This window comes from Clarias gariepinus, chromosome 24 (assembly GCF_024256425.1).
Source record: "Clarias gariepinus isolate MV-2021 ecotype Netherlands chromosome 24, CGAR_prim_01v2, whole genome shotgun sequence".
NCBI lineage: Eukaryota > Metazoa > Chordata > Actinopteri > Siluriformes > Clariidae > Clarias > Clarias gariepinus.
In genome coordinates, this window is record NC_071123.1 from 15,134,992 (window position 1) to 15,158,440 (window position 23,449).

The 23,449-nt window shown below is 37.8% G+C and overlaps 1 protein-coding gene across 1 annotated transcript; it reads right to left on the bottom strand.

Annotated features, from left to right (window-relative positions):
- Positions 1-1,988: 1,988 nt before the first annotated feature.
- Positions 1,989-22,518, bottom strand: aspa (aspartoacylase). Its single transcript, XM_053485567.1, has 6 exons — positions 22,270-22,518; positions 14,657-14,852; positions 13,990-14,083; positions 12,004-12,111; positions 6,728-6,837; positions 1,989-4,557 (listed from the first exon to the last, which is right to left on the bottom strand). The coding sequence occupies exons 1-6, from the start codon at positions 22,503-22,505 to the stop codon at positions 4,357-4,359; spliced, it is 945 nt and encodes a 314-aa protein (XP_053341542.1). The 5' UTR covers positions 22,506-22,518; the 3' UTR covers positions 1,989-4,356.
- Positions 22,519-23,449: the final 931 nt, after the last annotated feature.

A 23,449-nucleotide genomic window follows, 5' to 3' on the forward strand; every position in this document is an offset into this window, starting at 1 on the left:
TCTCAGGAGACTGGATATCCTAATGAGTGAGCACTGGCATCCCATTCCATGTGTATTCACATCCAGTGTTCTCAAATGACCTCTAGATTCAGGGGAAGCCATGCTTACTGAAAATGAATAAGGGATTTGTCCTGTTGACTAAAAGTGTAGTGGCATAATTCTGTGTCTTTACGGGTTGGGAAAAAGCTGTGTAAGCAGTAAAAGCTAAAGGAAGTGAAACTTCATGACATTAAAACCTCTTACATGTGTCAAGCAGAACAGTGAGTTAAGTTTGTGAATATGATGAAATGGTTGTTGTTCATATACCAAGTGTGTCAGCAAACCATGTGGTCATCAAATGCACACTTAGGATATGAACTAGCAACCATATGGCCATCATGTGCACACTTGGGATATGAACTAATAACCATGTGGTCATCATACGCACACATGTTTGTTAGTTCATATCCCAAGTGTGTCAGGGATCTAGTTTTAGATTTGAATTGGTTTGTGCAGCATTAACTAGCAGTAACTAGTTTATATAAAAAAGTTATTTAATCTCTTCAGCTAATAAATATAAATGTAAAGATTTAAATATAGTTGCAAGCGACAATGAGCGGGCTCAAGCACCTGTGCACCGGATCTGCGCACCACACAACATGTATGCCTTTTGAGCTAAAAAGCTCTGGGCGCCGTTGTCACTGAATATGGTGTAAGTTTAAGGCTAGCCTCGTCTTTCTGGTGCGCCTTCTCCAGCTGTGCGCAACATACAACCTGTGTGCCTTTTAAGCAAGTTAACACTTTCGAAAAGCCCCGGTTGCTGATGACACTCAATGTGGGCCGGATTTGGTGGCGATTGTAGTGGCACAGGTGCTTGGGCCCGTCATCGTTTGTGTAGTATGTGTGTGTCTATTGTGTTTGTGTGTGTTTAGTACGTGTATGTGCATGTATAGGATGTGTGTATGTAGTGTTTCTGTGACATGCATAGTGAACATTGTTCAGCTCAATGAAATTCTTAAGTGTGCAGAATTTGGCATGCATACGTGCAAATGTGTATGAGTTATGCAGCAAAATCTCCTGTGGAGGCCCAAAGGACCTGAATGATGAAAAAAATAATAAATCCAAGAACAAGAGGGCCTCGCACATTTATGACATCAGGACTATTAAAACATTATTATCAGAGCAATGGTAATGAAGTCATGGTGCTTGGGCCCTAATAATCGAATAAATCTTTTTTGTTATTTATTTGTAGATGTGCACGTGAGTGTCACCCTCTAGTGGTGCTTCGATGTAAAACCAAAAAAAGCTCAATGTTCTACATCATCTACAAGGCAAAGAAAATTTTTGCAGGTCTAACTTACGAATCTGATTCTGATATTATTGCAAGATTAAAGCGAATTTCAAATAAGAAATATTTATTCTCATTTGTTTTTCCGTTAAATATGTGCAATACAAAACAAGGAAGAAAAAAAACAGACAGCAGCTGATACATAGAGTATAGTTCCTTAAAATCTATTCATTTATTAGTAATCTAATTAAAATGAAATGAGAAAAAAATCACATGATTTAGCTTACTAAAATATATAGTATATAATCTAATTAAAAATTAATACTTCACACATCTCTGGTGTTTAACATATTTTACGTAAAATAGATTGTCCATGAGCATTGAGCATTATATTTAAATGTGCTACATTACTGAGGACATAATATTCTTTGCATAGGTCGGTGAGCTTTGTGCTGTTAGATAATCATCATTCACTACAAAAAGCGTTACATGATCACAGTAGAATAAGTGTGCCATGTTCCGATGTAAAGCCAAAACCCATATTTCTTTATTTAACCTGCAGCATTTGTAATTTTTTTTCTCATTTTAACGTTACTTCTCGAACTGAGCCTGCTTTACACTGAAGGCTACAATTACATGAAATATGACAAAGTCACGAATTGACTAATCATACAAGTCTGCTCATACATCGCTCTCTTTAGGTAAAGAGAAAGAAGTATGGGATAAATCCTACTCGTGCCACTTATTAGAAGTTAGTCAAACACTACTGTAGCAACAATACAACAAATAATAATCAAACAATAAATTCAGAATAAATGCATAAGCGCTTCAGGATGGATTCTTCTTCTGAGTCTGCATTCCTATTGTACATGCCTTCACTGACTTAACAAGGCTTAGGGGCACTTACAAAATTAGCACCAGGGCATGAACGCATGGCGAAGCTGACAGCTAACAGCCAACACACATATTCAAGTATTACAGAAAATGAAATGACTCGATTGTCAGTATTGTCCAGTGCTAAGCAGCACACTATTTTGAGACACTATTTAGCACACCAGCGCACGGTTCCAAACAAACCAGCCAAGCAACAAAATTTTACCTCTGTTTAAACGGCAGGGCAAAAATATAAATGAAGCATTGAATACCAGAGAAGCAGAAGTGTAAATAAGCAGACATGCAAAAGTAACAATAAGGACTGTCTAGACAGGCTTGCATTGCCAGTTTCTGTTTCAGTTCTCGTGCACCAATTTGCTGATTCACTTATTGCATTTTTCTAATACATATCTTAAACGTTTACCTAAATATTATGAAATTTTACTCGTCCAAATGCACTTTTCCAACATTTGGATTGAAATATATTCTTGAGACATTATATACTTTAGAAATCTGATTATTTTTGCCTTGTTATTGTGTAAATTAAATAATGTCAAAATAATTTTAACATTAAACCCACCCAAAAAAAAGTTACACTCTTACATTGCATTGGACCGCCCTTTGCTTTAATTACGGCAGTGGCATCATTTCCAGAAGTTTGTGCAATGTTACAAAATATTTTATATCCAGAGTTGCATCGATTTCTCTCAATATAAAGATGATGGGACAGAAGGACAGTCCATCTCTATTCTTTATGCTCCCTAGCAAAGTAAAGTCTTTTTTCCCCATTTATCCTCCCTGATAAGTTGATTCTTAAGGCTACACAGCTGTTTAGTCCCAATCCCTCGAGTTCTTTTCACAGTGTACATGCTGAAATGCTGATGAAACATAGCCATGAGTTCTACTGTTGTTTTTAATTAACACTATCCTTCCAGATTATAATGTGTTTTTCAGTTCATAACCCAATTTTTGTAGTTTCAGCAATCGCCTTAGTTGTTTTCTTTGCTTAATGCAGGACAATAATTTGACCCTTGAAACAGAGTAGCATCTTTGCCACGACCACAGGGTATGTCTTCTGACATGGTTGGTTAGGAAATAAGAAGCTCACTTCTCTTCTCATTACATCCATTAGTGTTACATAACTTGTTTCCAACTGAACCATATTTATCACTGCAGTAATTATCCAACGGAAGGCTCTTAACTATTTGCTTAGTTCAATGTTTAACGGGAAGCTGATCATCCGAGCTGATTATTCCTGAAGGTTATGGGAAGAGAAAAATTAAGATTGTCATCATTTATTTTGTTCATTCTAAAGATATTGTGATGCTGATGCTCACTGCATGCTAATAATGTTCAATTTCATTTTACTCTTTTAGTAAAGGTCGAAATCTTATTTTCAAAAGAGTCCGTTTTTTAAAGATTTCCACTTCCAATCCTTTCTATTGGTAAAAAAACCCATAAACTATGAACGACCGTCCGCTACTTGATCTTAACAACGTGGACAAACGATCGGGGATTTTTTTTAAAAAAAAAGTAAAGCTATTTGATAAAAGTATTTAAGATGACGAACATTTCTCTGCGTTTTTGTAATTGGCAAAATAAGGTTCCACCAATTCATCTAGAAACATCTATAGTCCATCCAGGGACCATGGACGCCAAAGGTATTTATTCCCATTTTTATGACCATGGTAAAATTAGGGTAACGGATTGTAAAACAAATTGCTAATCACATAATGCAGGCTCAAATTAAATAAAATTTTAATATTTATCTAAAAGCACGTCTTCCTCTTTACACAGAGTCTTTAGAGGAAGTCAATGAAGGCATGTTGAGAAATGCACTAAAATCTGGGAACTATCTACATCCGCTTCTTTTCCTGGCTTTTTTTTTAAGCCTTAAATCTTGTACAACATGTTCTGATTGGGAAAGTATAAAAATGCCTAGGAATAAGAGTATAAATACAGTATAAAGTTTTTGATTTACCATGTGATGATTTTGAATTTTATAAATATATAAACTGCACCATATTAGAAAAAACATAGGTTAAGTATGACAAACGTCAAAACTGATAGAAAAATAAGTGTTTTTCTGAAATTTGTAAAGAGATCATTAACCTGATTTAGTTTGAAAGATTATAAAGAAATATAAAAGATTTCTATAAGTTTTTGTAGTTTTCAGGACAGAAGTAAGTTATAGTTGATGCTGGTTATTCAGATGGTCATTTGGTGTTTGTTTTCCGAATGGAATGAACAGTTAGCGTTTCCCTGCAGGTGGTGACGAAGGCCTGGTGCTTCTCGTAGTAGGCGGCTTCGTTAATAAACGTCGGGTAGACTGGGCCGGTTCCCTCGTACGCGATGGTCCTGCCGTCGAAGGTTTGGAACATCGGGTCACCGGGGTTCAGGGGCTCCCAATCACAATCCTAAAGACAGAGAGAGAGAGAGAGAAAAAAAAAGAGAAAATCCATCTTGTTCTGAAAACCGTCCTTTGCCGTTTGTGACAATTTATTTAACATAATTAAGTGTTAAAAAAGGCACCATCAGAAACGTATCACTTAAAGTAAATCTCTACTGGATAGAACAGCTCTTTCAAACGTGCATTCAGCTTATACGAGGGGCGTTCAAATCAAACCAGGACTTTTGTTGGTTCAAAGCAAAGGAACACTAAAGAATACTTTATTTCTCTGTTTAATCCCCTGATACAATAATGCATTTATCCCAGTGTTTCACTAGTGCTTGGATATCATCAAGGTAGAAAGTTTACTCAGTGTACTGGTGTAGTTTTCTCAGTACACCAGTACACACTCAGTACATGGTCAGGCTGCCTATTTCAAGTCTGAAACGCTGGCCTCCCAGGAACTCCTTTAACCTCCCAAACATGTGGAAATGGCTTGGAGCGAAGTCAGGACTGTACAGAGGATGTGGCAATAACTCTCAGCCAAGTTCCTGTATTGTGCAAGTTGTTTTGGTGAATGATTGTACACTTCCCACAGACAGATTCGTCTCTTACACAAGTTGGTGACAAGTTATCTGTCGATTTTCAAAGATCATGTGTTCCACCCTGTAAATGTTCACAGAAACGACTGCAGCCCGGGGTCGGGAACACTGTACTGTGCTTAAAGTCTTCTGTAAATGGCAATCAGGTTTGAAGCCTGGTTTGACTTTAACGCCCCTCGTATATATTACCTCAAAGAATCACAATAAATGTATCACCAATAAATGGATTAAAATATCATGATAAAAAAAAAGCATTAGCATTAAAAAAGCTGGAAATTTCCCTAATATGCAGTTATTTTCTAAAACCTGTACTTAGTCACATGACTAGGGCTAATTTTTTTGAGAAGCAGACATGAGCGAATGGTAGCAGATGGTGCAAAGAAGGGCTGTAACAGTCAAACTTGCGTTCATATATCGCAGCAGTTCTGGTGGTTTTTATACACTGCATGAATTTATTTGTGGCAATGTTTTTGAATTGTACAATGTCACATGTCATGTATAATAATAATAAAACGGTGGTTTAGTGGTTAGCACTTGCACCTCCAGGGTCCGGGTTCGATTCCCGGCCAGGCTCGATTCCCGTCTCTGTGTGCATGGAGTTTGCATGTTCTCCCCGTGCTTGGTGGGTTTCCTCCCACAGTCCAAAGATATGCAGGTTAGGCTAACTGCCGTTCCCAAATTGCCTGTAGTGTGTGAATGAGAGTGTGTATGTGTGTGTTCCCTGTGATAGATTGGCACCCTGTCCAGGGTGTACCCTGCCTCGTGCCCTAAGTCTCCAGGTCCCTGTGACCCTGAATACAGGATAAAGCGATATAGAAGATGAGAGAGAATTCATGTATACAAGAAAAAATTTAAATGCTTAAATAGATTTTTTTAAATATATATTTCAAGAAGATTTATGAAATTTTGAGTATCTCAGAAACTGCTGATCACCTGGGACATTTCCAGTTCTGTGGAAGGAAATGCCTTGCTGATAAAAGAGGTCAAAGGAGAAGACCAGAAGGCAACAGTAACACAAACAGGCACTCTTCACAAATGTAGTAAGCAGAAAAGCATGCCAGTTCAGGGAAATACTGTGTATATCTTTTTCCAAACTTTATTCACTTTTTTTTTTAGTTTGTTGGATTTCTTCTTCTTCTTCAGTTTTTTGCTTTGCCACATACACCCATGTTCTTTTTGTTACAGTTACACAATGTAATCCAAACGTACATCTTTAAGACGCACACATTCGTGCCGGGTCACTGTTTGTTTTTAAAGTGTGTGACTCGGCCTTACCAGTGACTTGGATTTCTTTAGTTTTGCACAAAATACAACCTCTCCCTTCCTCTGCTTTCATTTTCCTCTTTCAGTCTCGATGACAAATTGCACATGGGTGTTAAACCATTAAAACCAGGAAAAATAACTTCGGGGCGGTTATGGTAACTCCACATTGCGAGGCCCCACATACTCGTAATGAGTAACAATGTCACTCATTACGATCATTCCAAAAACAGCATGTCTTAAAGTGTTTTATTCTGTAGCTAAATAAAATAAACATAATTAAATATATATATATATATCTTAGTAATAGAGAGGATGAGTGTGCTCATGCAATACCTGTAAGTGGGGATGGACCATAGCGCTGATGTTGCCGTTTGTGTCTCTTGGGTAATCCACTCTCTCATGCACCCTGAACACTTCCACACAGCATGCTGGAAACTCCACGCCTTTGAAAAACACACACACACACACACACCACAGCAATGAATAAACTCACTTCCAAGGAATCTTAAAATGCTGAGCACAAAAACAGGAAACAGCCTCACTAGAACATAAAAGAAACTCTGTCTTTTATTTGTATTTTCTTTTCCTCCACTCAATTTTAGACTTATTTGGTATTTGATTAGCATCTTCAACAATTTTAACCTCTTAAACTTTCCATTTTCAATTGCCAAGTGGTTTTTAATTGCCATTTTAACCAAATCCAGCATATACACTGTGTGTACATAATGCTCCATAAAACAGCACAAAACCACACAAGACATAACTAAAATGGACTATTGATTCACTATAGTTACTGAATTATTCATAGTATTTTGTTTTATGATTAATAACTAAAGCCCAACTGAACATTCGACTGAGTTTATCATTGAACTCTGTCACTGTTAGCATTTCCCTTTGTTTAATTTGTTCATTTTTGTTTCAGGATTTGATGGAATTCTCTATAAAGGACAACTAAATGAACAATTATGGTTAATCGAGTGCTGTCGGTAAAAGAGAATAAGAATTAAATACATAGGGTCCGGACCCAAACCTTTAAACACAAGTAGGTGGCTTTAAACTCTCTATATATATAAATAAATATGTATTTAAAAAAGGCTTATATAATATGTGAAGCATAAGGGTGGAAATAGACCTGCTGTTAAACCATGCATCTGCACAGTCACGCGACAGCATCGTGAGCATATTTCTTCACATACTTACCTATACAGTATATAATGCGTGTTACCAGAGGATTCCAGTAGGGGGCACACCGAAAAATTCAAACAAACAGTTTTGCATGACATGAGCAAGCATGATGACACACAAGGAATATTTTTCCATGTCAATGTTTAAGATAATACTAATCTCCTGACATCTGTTTTGACATGCTGTCAAAACAGTCCTGCGGTACAGTACAGAGCTCACTACACTACGTACAGTAAAGTGCTCACTACACTACATACAGTACAGTGCTCACTACACTACATACAGTAAAGTGCTCACTACACAGCCCTGCCCCTAACGTTTATATCCATATTCCATCTTGCAGGCACATCGCGTTCCTTTCTGCAGACTGAGGAGAAACTACCCATAATGCTACTTGCAGGATAGGGAACACAGTCATCATGCATGTGCATACAGGGGGTAGTTTACTACTACAAATTTATTGCATTCCTACTTGCAATTAACATAAAATGCCTTCTGGCATCGTTCATCAGCAGCTTATTATATAGCACTTGATCCGGCACATTGCTTCATTTCAGGTGACGTATACTCCCCACCCTGGAGATATATCCGACGTTTCTGTGGCGGTTACTTAAGGGGTTGTATTTTCAGCTTTACATCCGAATGTTATTCACACACTACGTTTGGGAACGTGCATGTATTTGGACTGTGGAAGGAAACTGGAGAACCTGGAGGAAACCCACGGGGAGAACATGCAAACTCTACACATACAGTACAGACCCAAGACGGGAATCAAACACTAAGCCTTGTGGTGCGAGGCAACAGTGCTAAACACTAAGCCACCTTACTTAGAAGCCAAAAACACTGTAGGATATAAAATCAAGGATAGAAAAATTGACTGAAGAAAAGTTTATTGAGTTAAAAAAAAAAAGCTAGCTTAAGGTTCTGTCATCAAGGCATATTGTGAAGGTTAAATTGAAATACCAAGACTAACAGATACCAAGCCTTTAACCTTCAACTGTTCAGCTCTGTGCTCTGACTGGGTTCTGACTCACTTTATAGTCATTTTGCATCAAATCATACCTAAGGTTAAACTTAAATTCCACATTTAATGGTTTGGTATGGCATTTACTGACTACATGCCTTGTGTGTGTGTGTGTGTGTGTGTGTTTCTCTAGGCATTTATTACATGCAATTTTAGCAGTGTAGTTTCCTTTAAAATTACTACCTGTCATGCTGCACAAAATGATCTTAATAAATTCCTGGCCAAACTCTATAACAGATCGGATGATAACATGGGTCATCTATATCAGATTATATGACGAAGATGCTCTGACAATAGACCAGTGATGAAAGAAAATGACTACAATCTGCTTATGTCAATCAGCATCAACATGATCTGGGCTTATGTAGAAAGCAAGGTGATTTAAGCAAAAATAAAAACAAGCTCTCTGTATATAATACTAAGAAAACGATGTTATGGGTGGAGAAAGCATGTTTTGAAAGGGTGGAGATAGTCAGACATCATATTTCCATTTTTAAAAGACAGATCGAGATAACAAGTAAGGAAGATTTTAGAAATAACAGCAATAACAGAGAGGATGTATGGCGCACATCTGCAGTGGTACAGACGCCTAACCTGTAGCAATGATCAGTTGGTTGCCAAGACAGCACTACGACTGGACTCGAAAGGCCACGAGGCAGGTGCATTACAATCTAAATGGGCCGGATAAGACACAAAGCCGTCCCAGGGGGACACCCATAACTAAAAAAAAAATGAAGACAAATGTGCCAAAAAGCAGACCCTGCACTAATGCGATAACCACTAGGAAGAAGATTTTTTTTTTTATGTCCATTATTACAAATGGGAGTTTTGAAGCTCAGACCTGCATCCTAGAAATGATCACAGGCTGAGATTTTAGGGCGTAATGATGTGCAATTTTCATCTGTGACAGAATCACTGTCACCATAACGTACATTCGAAACTGGGAGTCAGGTTTATATATAATTAGGACACATTTGCTACACAGGGTCAATCCAGCTTAGCGTAAATCCATCTTCACCCCTGTGGTCAATGAGATACAGACATAATTCAGATATTATATAATATAATATATATGAAACATATATAACACAGTTTAAAATCCAGGAATGATGCACTGTACTTTATATGATAAAAAAATAAAAAATAACAACAAAAAAACGACTCTGTGCTTTGTGAGATCTACATGTGTTCGCTTCGCATTTTGCATTCACATTTTCGTTTCAGCTTCTACTGGGATTGTGTTCCCTGGGGTCTTTTGTTTTTCACATCCTTGTATTTGCTCATAAACATTGTGTAAATAAACCTAATGAAACATTAGGAACACTATTGAATTCTCAATTCTGATTGGTCAGATCAGGGTGTTAATTTTCTACAAAAAGAAATTTGTAGAAATTTTGTAGAAAATTGTAATTTTCTACAATTACAATTAATTTTCTTTATATATATATATATATATATATATATATATATATATATATATTTATCTATTAATACAAGGGGTGTAAAAAAAAAAAATCCTTTTATTTCTCTATATAATCCCCTGCTACACTAATGCACTCAACCCAGTGATTCATTAGTGCTTGAAAACCATCAAAGTGAAAAGTTTTCTCAGTGCACCAGAGCCATGATCGGACTGCCTGCTTCACGTCTGAAACGGTGGCCTCCCAGGAACCCCTTTAATGGCCGAAACATGAGGAAATGGCTTGGAGCGATGTCAGGATGGTTGGGTGTTATTGCGACATCACGCCTGTGAGTTCCCACAGACTTTTAGACAAGTCAGCGACAAGTTATCGGTTGATTTTCAAGCATCAGGCGTTTCACTTGCTGAAAGTTTATTAGGAATTATTTATGGGAACACCCTTCGGAAATATAAGTATATTTTAAAAACAACTTACTGTACACTAAGGGATTACATAAAAACAGCCTTTATGTATTAACAGATGTTATAATATGTCCTGTATATTTATCATGTAAATGTTTTGAAATGTTAAATATGTAATTCTAACAGATTTTCTAATTAATTTCTAAATTTAAAAGAAAATGAAAGGCTTTGACTGTTAGTAGCTGCTGCAACATAATTGATAACAGGAAATAAATGTACAGAACTTACAATATTTAATGTATATGTCAACAGATAAAACATATATAAAATGTTGTTTTAAAAAAAATACAATTGATTCATTCTGTTAACCAAAATCCTGTTCTTTATTATTTATCTACATCACCCTTCAAGTGTTTTACTACATTCAGAGGTATGATATTATTGCTAACTTAAATGTTACCATATAATAAAAGTAAATATACTATATATTTGCAAAACCCGTCAAGCACCATGATGACTCTCATGAAGACCTTCCCAGGAAAGCAAGACGAACCTCTGCTGCAGAGAAGTTCATTTAGAGTTACCAGCCTCAGAAATCACCAATTAACAAATAGCGTCTCAGATTAGAGCCGTTATGAAGGATTTACAGATATATCTCAGATATATCTCAATATCAACTGTTCAGAGGAAACTATTGTTATTTTGGACGCCTTCAGCATTGTTTAACAATGTAGAAAGAAATAAAAATCAGGTGTGTCCAAACTTTTGACTGGTACTATACATTATTTCATATACTGCGTACTCTTGCATTATCGTTCTTTTTCTTGACTCAACTTCCAAACACAGGCGAGTTTACAGGACTCACAGGAAAACATTCGCACATGACATTACAACAGCAGTGTTACACTCCTAACGACGTGGAAACTAACCAACTTTTAACAAGTATCCCATTCACAAGATGCACAAGCAGAAACAGACACACTCGTCAGGCTTTGGCTCTTGCTGCATGTTTCCGCTTAAAAGAAAGAAGACAAAAAGTGTGTGTGTGTGTGTGTGTGTGTGTGTGTGTGTGTGTATATGTGCGTGTTGTTCATTGAGCAAGGCACAGATGATGTTACACGTGAGTGCCCAAGGCTTGTTTTTTGCACCATGTGAGTATATAAAAAAAAAAGAGAGAACAAGATCTCTGGAGAACACTGTTGTTCAAAGGTTCTTGAGGTCATTTTCACAACAGAGTTCGGTGACTCAGTCTATTAAATGTTCTGTTATGACTTTAAAAAATATTTCTCTCGCTGTTTACACAGCTGGCTGAGGGCTTGGAGAAACCGAATGACTCTGAAATAATGTAATGGATGTTACGCTTTATAATACTTAAATATCTGAAAGTTATTTTTGCCATTATTATTAATGTGATGGGTTCATGCTTGTTCAATGTCTTTACTGTATTGCGGGTAATGCTTTCAAATACGTACGACAGCTTAAGATGCCACTAAATTGTGGCATCTTGAGACACTATGACCATATTTATGGTCACATCCATAAATATACAGATCTAAAGATACTTTATATTACCCTTACCGCTATTAAACATCTCGATGAAGTCCAGAGCGTGTTTCACTATCATCCGCATGGACTTGAAGATATTGCTTCGCAAAACTCCCTGAGGCTGGGGACCCACTTCAAGCCCTGAAATGCATGTCAGGATCTTAGACACAGATATTACATAACATGAACATTGCTCAGTGGTGATTTAGTTACATAAGTGATTGCAACATGTGTGTGTGTGTGGTGGTGGGAGGGTTGAATTGGGGTCAGACATCCAGGTCGCTTTGAAATATCAATGCATTACTTGATTACTTGAACATAGTTATTTGTTGTAAACAGAAATCTTGGTAGAAAGATTTAAATTTGATAATTATCCATACCCAGTATTTAGTATTTTAAAGAATGATAGTAATTCTTTACCCATGTTTCCTGGCCAGTCCAATCAAAATAGATTATGAGCATCTGTGACCAACCATGTCCAAATCTCTCTGTATGAGCGTCAAGTCTGGGGCAATCAAGGAAAATCAGAGACACTCCAGTTTTGTCTAATGCTCTTTGCGTTGAGCCAAGATGAATCCTTCCCCCAGTCTTGTGCACTCTGGAGCAGGTTGTCTTCAAGGAACTTTTTGTATTTGGTTGTGTTCTAAGTGATCTTTCTACTAATTCTCATCACTACTGGGAACTAACCCCATTGCATGATGCTGACGCCACTATGCTTCACTGTAGAGATTCAGCTGAGCAATGCCTTTTTTTGACAGATGTTGCATTTAGAGTAAGAGAATCCGGTTTCTTATAGTCAATAAGTGCCTGCCTTCAGGTGCGCCATAAAGTTTGGATGATTCAAGGATGGCTCCAAGGGTCCTTGAGTAACAGGAGAATTTTAAATGCTATGGGTTGGCTTCATCAAGGTTGAAGGCCTAGTGTACTGGGATTTCAAAAGGACCGAAATCTCTACAAATGCACCATGTACATTTTACTAGTGGCTTCTGTCTAGACATCCCACTCCAAATGCCTGGTTGATTGAGTGTTTCTGAAATGGTTGTCCTTCTAGGTAGGTTTTCCCCTCTCTCAAAGCTCTCTTACAGTGCCCATTCAGGTCTTGGTTACCTCTCTGACCAAAGCCCTCCACAAGCTAAGTCCAGGAAGAGTCCTGGTGGTTCTAAACATTGTACTTATGTCAACAGTCAATGCTTTGGAAATGGTTTTTCCAAGATTTATATCTTGAGACAATTTGATCTCAGGGATCTAAAGAGATTTCCTTGACGCTTTTGTATGTCTTGGTTTTTGGGCTGACATGGACTGTGAATTTTTAAACCTCATACACACAGGTGTGTGCCTTTATAAATCATGTTCGGTCAACTAAATTCACCAAAGGTGGACTCTTGGCAAGATTTAGGGACATCTCAAGATCTTAAGCAAACAGTAAGCACCTGAGCTCCACTTGGGGCGCCTTTACCCGAAGGTCTGCAAAAGTTCTCGATAACCTGTTTTGGCTTTGTGGTTATAATTTATGCCACTGATTGTTGACTAATGGCCAAAAAAACGACTACGGTCAATACATATTATATTTAATCAATCACAGTATACTGTATATTAGAATGTGTAAAAAACAAAACAGATATTTCCTTGAGTATGCTGGTAGTTTTGTATTTTTTAAACCTTACAATTTAGGCCATATCCAGTTCAAAGTTAAATTGGAAAGAGATATAGATAGTGGCGCTGGATAAACCTTTGGGATAAACTCTATCCTTGTCTACATATTTATGTATATTATGTGAAATCAGTTGGGATTGAGTCTTCTTTAGTTTGTTAATCTTAAGTTTTTATAATAGTTGTAAGCTCAAAGTGACACCTTCAGTACCAGCACTTGTGTTCAGTTCCAAGTCCATAGTAGAACTTCGGGACTCAATGAACTTTTATGGGACTATAGAAAGGGCATCTTTAAAATGCTTTCCATTCTTAAAACAACCAAGCACAAGGTTGCACTGACGAATTTGAACAGCTGAATATTTGACTCACCGATAGGGTGCTTCGCCACAGAGCGGGTCGTTGCATACTTGAGTTGAGGATGTTCATTTAGCAGCACCATGCAGCTCTCCGGAGCCATGGCTTTCTGAGCAAAAGGCACAAAGGTAATACTGTAAGCTGATACTGTCCTAAACCTACTCCACTATTCATTATTTACCTAAAACAACTCACCTCATTGTGTTTTATTCTTTACAAAGAGGACAGGTTCAACATTTACGATGAATGTTTTACTATTTCCATATGTGTCATATCGCTACATGGAACTTCATTTAATTCTCATGACATTTCTGTATGGACTGTTTTGCTTCTAAACTCCCATTTTGGAAGATCACAGAAGTTTTCAGTGACACAGCTTTGTGTCTTTAACTACAGCCACAAGCTGACACTTTTCTTAAAAGTTCAATGTACAGCATTTTCCTGATGCTGTCTGAATAGTATGAAGTCCATCATCCTACTGTGATTGTGATAAGCTAAATAAATAAGTCAGAGGTAATCCTGCCATGTACAGCGTGATCCAGACCTCTACCAGGAACTGAGCACATTAACTCCATAAAGACTTACCAGCAAATTGTAAGTTTGTATTTAGAATTATTTCCATGATACCCAGGAAGATTCCTAGAGTACCAACCTCAATGTGTGCCATTTATAAGCTGCTTACTTTGATGAAATGCACCATCTGAAGGTTGAAGTGGTCAGTCGAGCTCTCCAGGATAAGCGTGGAGCCCATGTTGGATGTAGTGTTATGGAGGTCGAGGATGACATCGTAGGCATCTGGACTTCCTTTAGGTCCAAATATCTGATTGATTTCCTTGGCTCGCTGGACTTCATATGGCAGCTCATCGCCACCTGGCATGCTGAGGAAAGATGATGGCTAACATAGTTACATTTAATGCAGTCTTGGTTTAGAATAAAATGATGCAGCTCATATATACTGTACCTCAGAAATTTACATCCAACAATTACATCTGGTTGATTTAAGGAGTTTTTAAAATGAAATTAAGACTACATGGACTGTCCGTCCTAAAGGTTTCTGTGAAATAGAAATCCCTCTTAGTAAATGTAGAGATTTTTTAGAGCAAATACTACTCAAGTAAATATAGAAGTCCTCCATTTGCATGTCTACTTGAGTAAAAGTAAAAAAAAAAAAAAAAGTAGAGAAATTCCTGCTTTAAATACTACACACCATTGTACCATGTCAAAGTGCGGTGAAGTAAAAGTAGAGATATTTGTTGTACAATGTAGTGGAGTAAAAAAAAAAAGTAGCCTCTAATAAAACTACTCAAGTAAAATACAGATACATAAAATATGTACTTAAGTACATACATTTGTTTGTTTTAGTTTTTTAATATTGAGCAGGTGACATGTCTGCTCCAGTGACCACAGACGTGACAGCGTTCACTAAAAGTTGCTCCCTCAGCACATCATCATCTGTCTTGAAGACCTCCCTGTGAACGAATAGCTTTACCTCTCACTGTGAGTACCTGCTGACACTGGAGACTCCTTACAGAACATCTCCTCACTTCACTATATAGCCGAAATGAATGGTATTGAAACACAACAGCATGTTTTTTATCAGTTTATTCTTAGCCTTAAATTAGTATGCACCATGATGTACACGTACCTGTTACTTTTGAAATGGCAACGTGTTAAAACGAACGTGTTAAAATAAACAAGGCAGAGGAAACTACTGTACTGTTAGACATGCTATTATAGAGGGATAATCAAACAGAATAGTAAATTCTTCAGCGCTGGGTTACCCCTTAAGAATGGTAACTGGATCAGGTACAAATTACGTCACATTTTGGATGATTTGAGTTATATTACCAGATTTCTGGTTCAATTGTTTTTAATACTGTATTATGACTGGTTGCTGAGATATAGGAAAATAAATAAGGCCTTGGAAAACTCAATCTAAATCCTATTTTCAGAATAGTAAAATGAGGATTCCATGCATGAAGTTTGCATGTTCAGTACAGTACAAAGACATGCAGATAGGGTTAATTGGCGTTTCCAAATTGCCTGTAGTGTTTGAATGGGTGTGTTTGTGTGTCGCACCCCGTACATGTAGTACTCTGCCTCGAGCCCTAAGTCTCCTGGGATAGGCTCCAGGCCCTCCGCGACCCTGTGCACAAAATAAAGTGGTATAGACGATCAGTGAGTCAGTGAGTGAGTAAGCTTGAGAATTATTATACTGAATTTTTTTCATTTATCTATTACAACTCGCGTAACCAGCTTGGATCGTATACATTGAAACAGTACATTTCAGCTACTGCACTCTATTGGCTAATCTGTCTGACTTAATGCCGGACTTGATATGACAGGTCACATTTAAGATGCTGCCATTTAGTTTTAGCTTTTCACAACACTGATATGATTCACACCTACTATCAAAATTCTTGGCTGTAAAATTGATTGGACACAAGACACTAAATTCTTCACGATAATAGCTTCCCAAATGGCACTGTCTCTTTTTGTAACCAATCTTAGGCTGGCATGTGAAGAAAAAATAAAATAAATCAAGACCTGCAGGCCCAAACAATTTGCCTATGATCCCTCGTTGTTTGCATGAGATATATTTGGGATCACGATCTACTGTATAACAATACAATTTAGAACTTTCAAATCTATTCCTTTTTGTTTTACAAAAACTGTTGGTGGATAACTTAAAAAAGTACATTTTAACGCAATGAAGGTGGACTTTCCAGTACAATCATCAATCCAGGTTTTAAAGTTAACCTTAAGTTACTCTTTATAGTTATGCTTTCTACAGTTAGGCAACGTGTTTAAAGAAGCACCGCTGCACCATTTTGCAGACACGGTGTTAAAGTGTAAGCTCTTCTGCCCACGTGCTTGTTGAGAGGAAACCGCGGAGCTTAGAGGTATCTCTGCATGTTGCACTTAATCGTCACGTCTAGACAGGAGAAAGGAGAAAATCCTCTTGAACCGGAGTTAGTGCGCTAGAATAAACACCATGGTTTAGACGTGACGTGACACAGTAAATAATAGTTATGAACGAATGACATACCATTGGCTGAAAATTAATTTATTATGAAAGGGATGAGTGAATGAATGAATATCTAACCAGTGCTGTCCCTGGAAGAATGACAAAGGAGACATAGGAGCCAAACAACCTCTAATTTCCAACATGTAAATGAGACGTACACTGTTACACCGAAGCGGGGATTGTATTTCAGCAACACCCAGGCTGCTTTCAAAAGCTTTTATTTGATAGCTTTTTATAAAAAAATTAAATAAAATAAACAGAAGGAAAGCATCAAAGCTGTACTCGAAATACATTTGCAATGGAACAATGAAACGATTTTAAATCTGTCTATTATTTAAAACCTCATGCGGAGTTCGGCTCCAATAAACTCTCAATTAGGCTCGATTTTTACTGGACAATACGCACAATACGGCCGTTTAAAGCCCTGAATTAATGTGTTATGTACAGCATTGTTGCAGATTCATTTCTATAAGTCATGGTATGTGAAACCTCGCTATATTTATGACTAAGGACACTTTTGTCCTCGATTCCACAACATCTGGAGTTGCTGGCAGCGTGGACACTTACTTCTCGGTAACCTTCTTTTTTTTGTGTGTTTCCATTTAGTGCTCAAAGGGATTCGTGATGACTAAGAGATTGTGAAACTTATAGCAAGACAACAAGAAACTTGTGGGACTAGTTAAAAGTTACACACACACACACACACACACATATATATATATATATATATATATATATGTGTGTTTTTTTTCACTTCTTGCATCTGGTCTTAGGAGTTGTGTTATTGGCTTAAATAATACTTTACTGCATGATACACAAATAACAATAACATTACTGATGTTTTTAGTCTTAAGGAATTAATACATTGACTGAGATTTAGCATATTAGAAAAAAGTGCAGTATATACATTAACATCATATTAGCTTATATTTAAACAGACACTGATAGCACAATAGCTAATAGCTATTATAGCTTACTTTATACTGTCTGCTAATATTGTGATGTCCAAGTATTTCGAAAACTGCTGATCTACTGAGATTTTCACACACAACCCTCTCTAGGGTTTATATGGAATGGTCTAAAAAAGAGACAAAAATATCCAATAAGTGGCAGTTCTTTGGGCAAAAATTCCTGGTTAATGCCAAAGGTCAGAGGAGAATTGCCAGACTAGTTCGAGAAAATATAAGAGCAACAGTTACTCATGTAACAATTTGTTACAACTGAGGCATGTTTAAAAGCATCTCTGAAGGCACAACGAGTCAAACCTTGAAGCAGATAAGCTACAGCAGCAGAACACAACAGGTTTTTTTCAGCTAAAAACAGGAAACTGCAATTTGCCTGGGATCAACCAAAACTGAACAGCGGAATGTTGAAAAACATTGCCTGATCCTATGAGTCTCGATTTCTGCAGATGATAGGGTCTAAATTTGGTCCTGCCTTGTATCAATAGTTCGGGTGGTGGTGGTGTAATAGTGTGGGGATATTGCCACACTTTCAGCCCCCTATTCCCAACTGAGCATCATTTCAATGCCACAGCCTACCTCAGTATTGTGGCTGTTCGTGTCCATCCATTTACTGTATAACCACAGGACAACACGTCATGTCACAATGCTAAAACCATCTCAAAATGATTCCTTGAACATGAGTTCACTGTACCCACACACAGCCTCCACAGTTACCAGATCCCAATCCTATGTTTCACCTTTGAAATGTGTTGAAACGGAAGATCCGCATTACGGATGTGCAGCCAGCAAATTTGCAGTGACTGTGTGATCCCATCATGTCAATAAGGACCAAAGTCTTTAGGTACTGTTTCCAGCACCTTGTTGAATGCATGCTGTTAAGATAACACACCGATTACCTTTAAATTACTTGAAATCAATGCAGCTAGTCTCTAATTCAATCTACACTCACTCTCATAGCTTTGTCCTGTATTCAGGAGCCTATCCTAGGAGATAGGCACAAGGCAGGGTACACCCTGGACAGGGTGCCAATCCATCAAAGGGCTTAAACACACACACACACTCATTCACACACTATGGCCGATTTGGGAACGCCATTAAGCCTAACCTGCATTCCTGTGGGAGGAAACCCACCAAGCATGGGGAGAACACGCAAACTCCATGCACACAGAGACAGGAATCAAGCCTGTCTGGGAATCGAACCCGGACCCTGGAGGTGCAGGGCAACAGTGCTAACCACTACACCACCCACCTTCTACACAGGACTTTAAAAACTATCCCCAGAGAACAGCTTATCTTTTTAAAATGCGATATTGTTTTTTTACCTTTGAAATCAGCTACATCATGTGACAGTCCTAAACACGATCAGTGTTAAGAATGTAAAAAAGGTAAAAAAAAAAAAAAAAGTAAAAAAAAAAAACAACAGAAAATGTTTGTTCAAGGACATGAAATATTTTAGATCTGAACAACTTTTTGAATAACTGTCATTTATGCATTTCACATTGAATTTTTTTAATTTAATGCAGGCATGCAAATTTCATGCAAAACATCATGTTACTTTGAGAAACCATCTCTTTAATATAACAAAAAAGCATCTTGTTACTACTAGAACCTTCGTTCTCCTCAAATCATAGTGACTGAACATTTAAAAACTGGTCCGATCGAAATAACGGGAAGTTACCCTCCGGGTAAGACATGCAGATTAGGCTAACTGCCATTCCCAAATTGCCCGTAATGTAATGTGTGAATGAGTGTGTGTGTGTGTATCTGTGTGTGTGTCCAGGATGTACTCTGCCTCATGTACTAAATCTCCTGAGATAGGCTCCAGGCCCCCCTGTACACAGGATAAAGTGGTATAGACGATAAGTGAGCAAGCGAGTGAGGGACCACCATTCTACCCATTGGCAGGCAGGACTGTCACTTAGGCAAAGCCTGGTAGGAAAGGATTAGGTAGAATTGTCAGTTAGGCAGAAGTTTTAAGACAGGTGTGGCAAGCAATAATATCTTTGTTTAAATCTGGAAAGACTGGTTTGTTTTTGATGTAGGCCTAGTGCAGGGAAATCTTAACGTTAATACTTAAATAATTCTTTTGATTGTGTAAAGCTGCTTTGCGACAATAAAAATAAAATAAAATTGAATTGAATTGAATGCTAATATAGTGATCTTTTTCCTTTGGAGAGTGAAAGCATAATGGTTTTATAGTTTGAGTGCTGTTTTTTTAGCTGCATTTTAGGAAATAGGCCTCATTGCATGTTAACATTAAAGTTTAACACTATTGAAAAAAAAATAAGTTTAATTATTCATGTTTTTAAATAACCTTTAGGTGTTTTGCATGGAGGCATTTTATTCTGTTTATTCTTAGAAACTTCTAACACAGTATAACAAACAACACCTGTTCCTGGACTTAAGTCGAAATTAAACCCGTCAGGGGGTCGAAGGAAAAAGTTTACGTAAGAAGGTTATTTCCTTCTGATGTAAAAGGAAGATCAGTGTGTTTATTTTGTATTTACTGATTTCTTTTTGTAGGAGCTTTGGTTGTCAGTCCGCTGTTCTGTGCCTACTTAAAAAATTTGGAAGCATCTGTTTTTTTAACCTTACTGGAGTTTAGAATCAGTTGCCAGCTGGGCTCCAATTTATAGTGTGTTCTTTTTTTGTGAACATTTTATTATGTATGAAGGAAAACTTTTGTATATAATTATGTTGTTTTACTTTTGCTTTTTTCAGAATAGATGAACTTAGTAGCCCGTAGCCTTCCTTCACTGTATGTATGATCACTTGAGTGGTATATTTCATATTATATATTATTGTGGATTGGGCAGTATGGGCTTTGGTGGCTCAGTGGTAGGTTTCTTGCCTGCCATGCGCCTTCCCACACAATGCCCAAACCCCAGACATTGGATACAGTGCTGGTAGTCTCAGGCCTGGATAAAATGGGAAGGTCGCAGCAGGAGGAGCCTCTGGCGTAAAACCTTTGAGAAGTTATGTGCGGATCGAATGGTCCACTGTGGCAACCCATTCAGTCAAAGGACTAACATTGTGGTTTAGAGTGTTAATGTAAATTTGGAGTATTTTATTGACCATGAACATGTGAAGTTGTTTAACTTGACTGTAGGATGGCACCAAGCAGCGAGCCTCGATACTATAAGGATTGTTTCATTTCTTTGTATCACAAGTCATTACAAATTGTTGAATCAGTTTGTTTTATGTTATAGTGTTAGAGATAGTTTTTTAAACCCTTAAAAGTTAAGCAGCTCAGATACATGCTGATAACACAGCATAGGTTAATGTTGATTAAATGAAGCTTTAGGTAGAAAGAAAGTTATAATAACTTTTGTAAAGAATAAATGTAGAACTTTAGTTAGAACTATCGCCTTGCACCTCCAGGTCCTGAGTTTGAATCCCTCCCTCGTTGGGTCTGTGTGCATGGAGTTTGCATGTTCTCAGTGCGTTTGGTGGGTTTCCTTCGGGTTCCCGGTTTCCTCCAACAGTTCAAAATCATGCAGATTAGGCCAATTGGTTTTCCCAAATTGCTTGTAGTGTGTGAATGTGCATGTGAATGTTGTCCTAAAATGGTTGTACAAGATGGGAATAAACACAGTGTTCACCATTGGCCTCCCCCGTCCCCGATGTTCCCGGATGGATGGAGGAACCGGAATAGGGGAATGATGTTGCAAAAAAAAAAAAGTAGAACTGTGTGACCCATTTTTTAAAAGTTTTTTGCTCAGTTATGTTTGGATAGTTGGTTAAAATGAAAAAAAAAAATCAGTTCATCATATTGCATAGAATAAGTCACTCTATATTGCACACTCCTGAGCCCTATATACTGGATGTTTATTTATTTATTTATAGTAAAAAAAAAAAACAGCAAAAGGGAAAAGGGTGAGCAATAACATTTCTAAATGTTGTACTCTACTGCATGAACTGGAAGTGAATTAAAAAAGTTGTAAGTAAACTTATATACCATCTAACCAACAGCTTTAGTACAGTGCATGACCCTTCTTGCAAGGAATTGTTATGTCATAATAACGAAAAAACAAAACACTCTTCTCCTAAAGAAATTAGCTTTTCCTTGTAAATAAAAGTTTTTTTTGTCGTGATAAAAAAGATAAATCAATAGCAACATGCCTTCCTTTGATTTTTTATCGTTATAATAACAATAGTGAGATTACTTCACGCAACGGGAGATGTTATCTCGACGTGCTTTCCTCATAATTCAAGTCACGTTTTTTCCCCTCTTCCTGGATCAGCAGATGTTCCAGCTCCACTGCTCAGGAGATGTGTGTTTACCTGACGGTGAGTGTTTACCTGAGGTTCTCCTCTGTGAAGGCTCGGTTCAGGTCCGTGTCGATGTACCTGGCGCACTTCTCCGCGGCTCTCGGGTTGGACATGAACGGCTCGGTGTGCACTCTGCGTCGCCGGATCTCGCTGTCGTCTTTGGTCCACATGGACACGAGCGTGACGCCGGACATCTCGTTCCCGTGCGTGCCGCCGAAAATCGCCACGCGCCGGGCTTCAGCCAAACAGCACACGTCACTGGCCATAGCGCGCGGCACCTGCGGGAAGCGCGCGAGGAGGGGTCCTGAGGAGGGAGGAAAGTTCACAGAGAGTGCGGTGTAGCGCGAGACCGAGAGGAGCTGGAGAGCGCGCGTTATGTAACCCGCTTTAAAAGTCCGAGCGGCGCTCGAGGCTCTGACTCCGCTTTCAGGACTATATTAGGCTCGGGTGGGCGGGGCCAAAGAGAAATAACCCAAACTACCCGGTAAACAAACCGCTTAGAGCCGGGACTCCGCCACCGTCACCGAGAGAGAGATCACTGCGGGACACACAGCACCGCTACAAACGCTTTAACACAACACCGTTAACTTTACAAATATTAATAAAACAACATTACTTGTTTGTAGACTTATTTTTTCTGGCACACACACACACACACACACACTCAGGTTTGTCATACTATCATTATGAAGACCGACCCATATGAGGACCTTCCACAGTGAAAAAAAAGTTATACACACCTCAGGTAAAAAAACAAAAAACAGTATATTTTATTAATAATAATATCACACATATAAATATATAACATTAGCATTGAATTTACTAGTAAAGTAGGTGTGTATTTTTTGGCTGTGTTTATATACACACTGTTGAATTATACTGTGTGTTTATAGTTACTTTGGACAATACTAAATCCCTATGACCCCTTACATCTAAAAGATCTTTTCCTTGAACTTTTGCAGTCTGGTCCACTCTACAGAGCACTGAACACCAGGACAACCAGACACAAGGACAGCTTCCCCCGGGAAATCTACCTCATGGACAGTTAAATGTTCTCCCCAATGTGCATTTAAATTATGTGCAATATGAGAAACACTATGCAATACCACTGATATATATATATATATATATATATATATATATATATATATATATATATATATATATATATTTGATAATACATCTTATTGCATTTCATGTTTATTTATTA

Coding starts and splice junctions, on each gene's coding strand:
- aspa (XM_053485567.1), bottom strand. CDS start 22,505: ATGGCCAGTGACGTGTGCTGTTTGGCTGAAGCCCGGCGCGTGGCGATT. Junction 14,853..22,269: donor TTCACAGAGGAGAACCTCAG/GTAAACACTCAC, acceptor ATCTTTCCTCAG/CATGCCAGGTGGCGATGAGC. Junction 6,838..12,003: donor CATCGAGATGTTTAATAGCG/GTAAGGGTAATA, acceptor TGTTTTTCAAAG/GCGTGGAGTTTCCAGCATGC.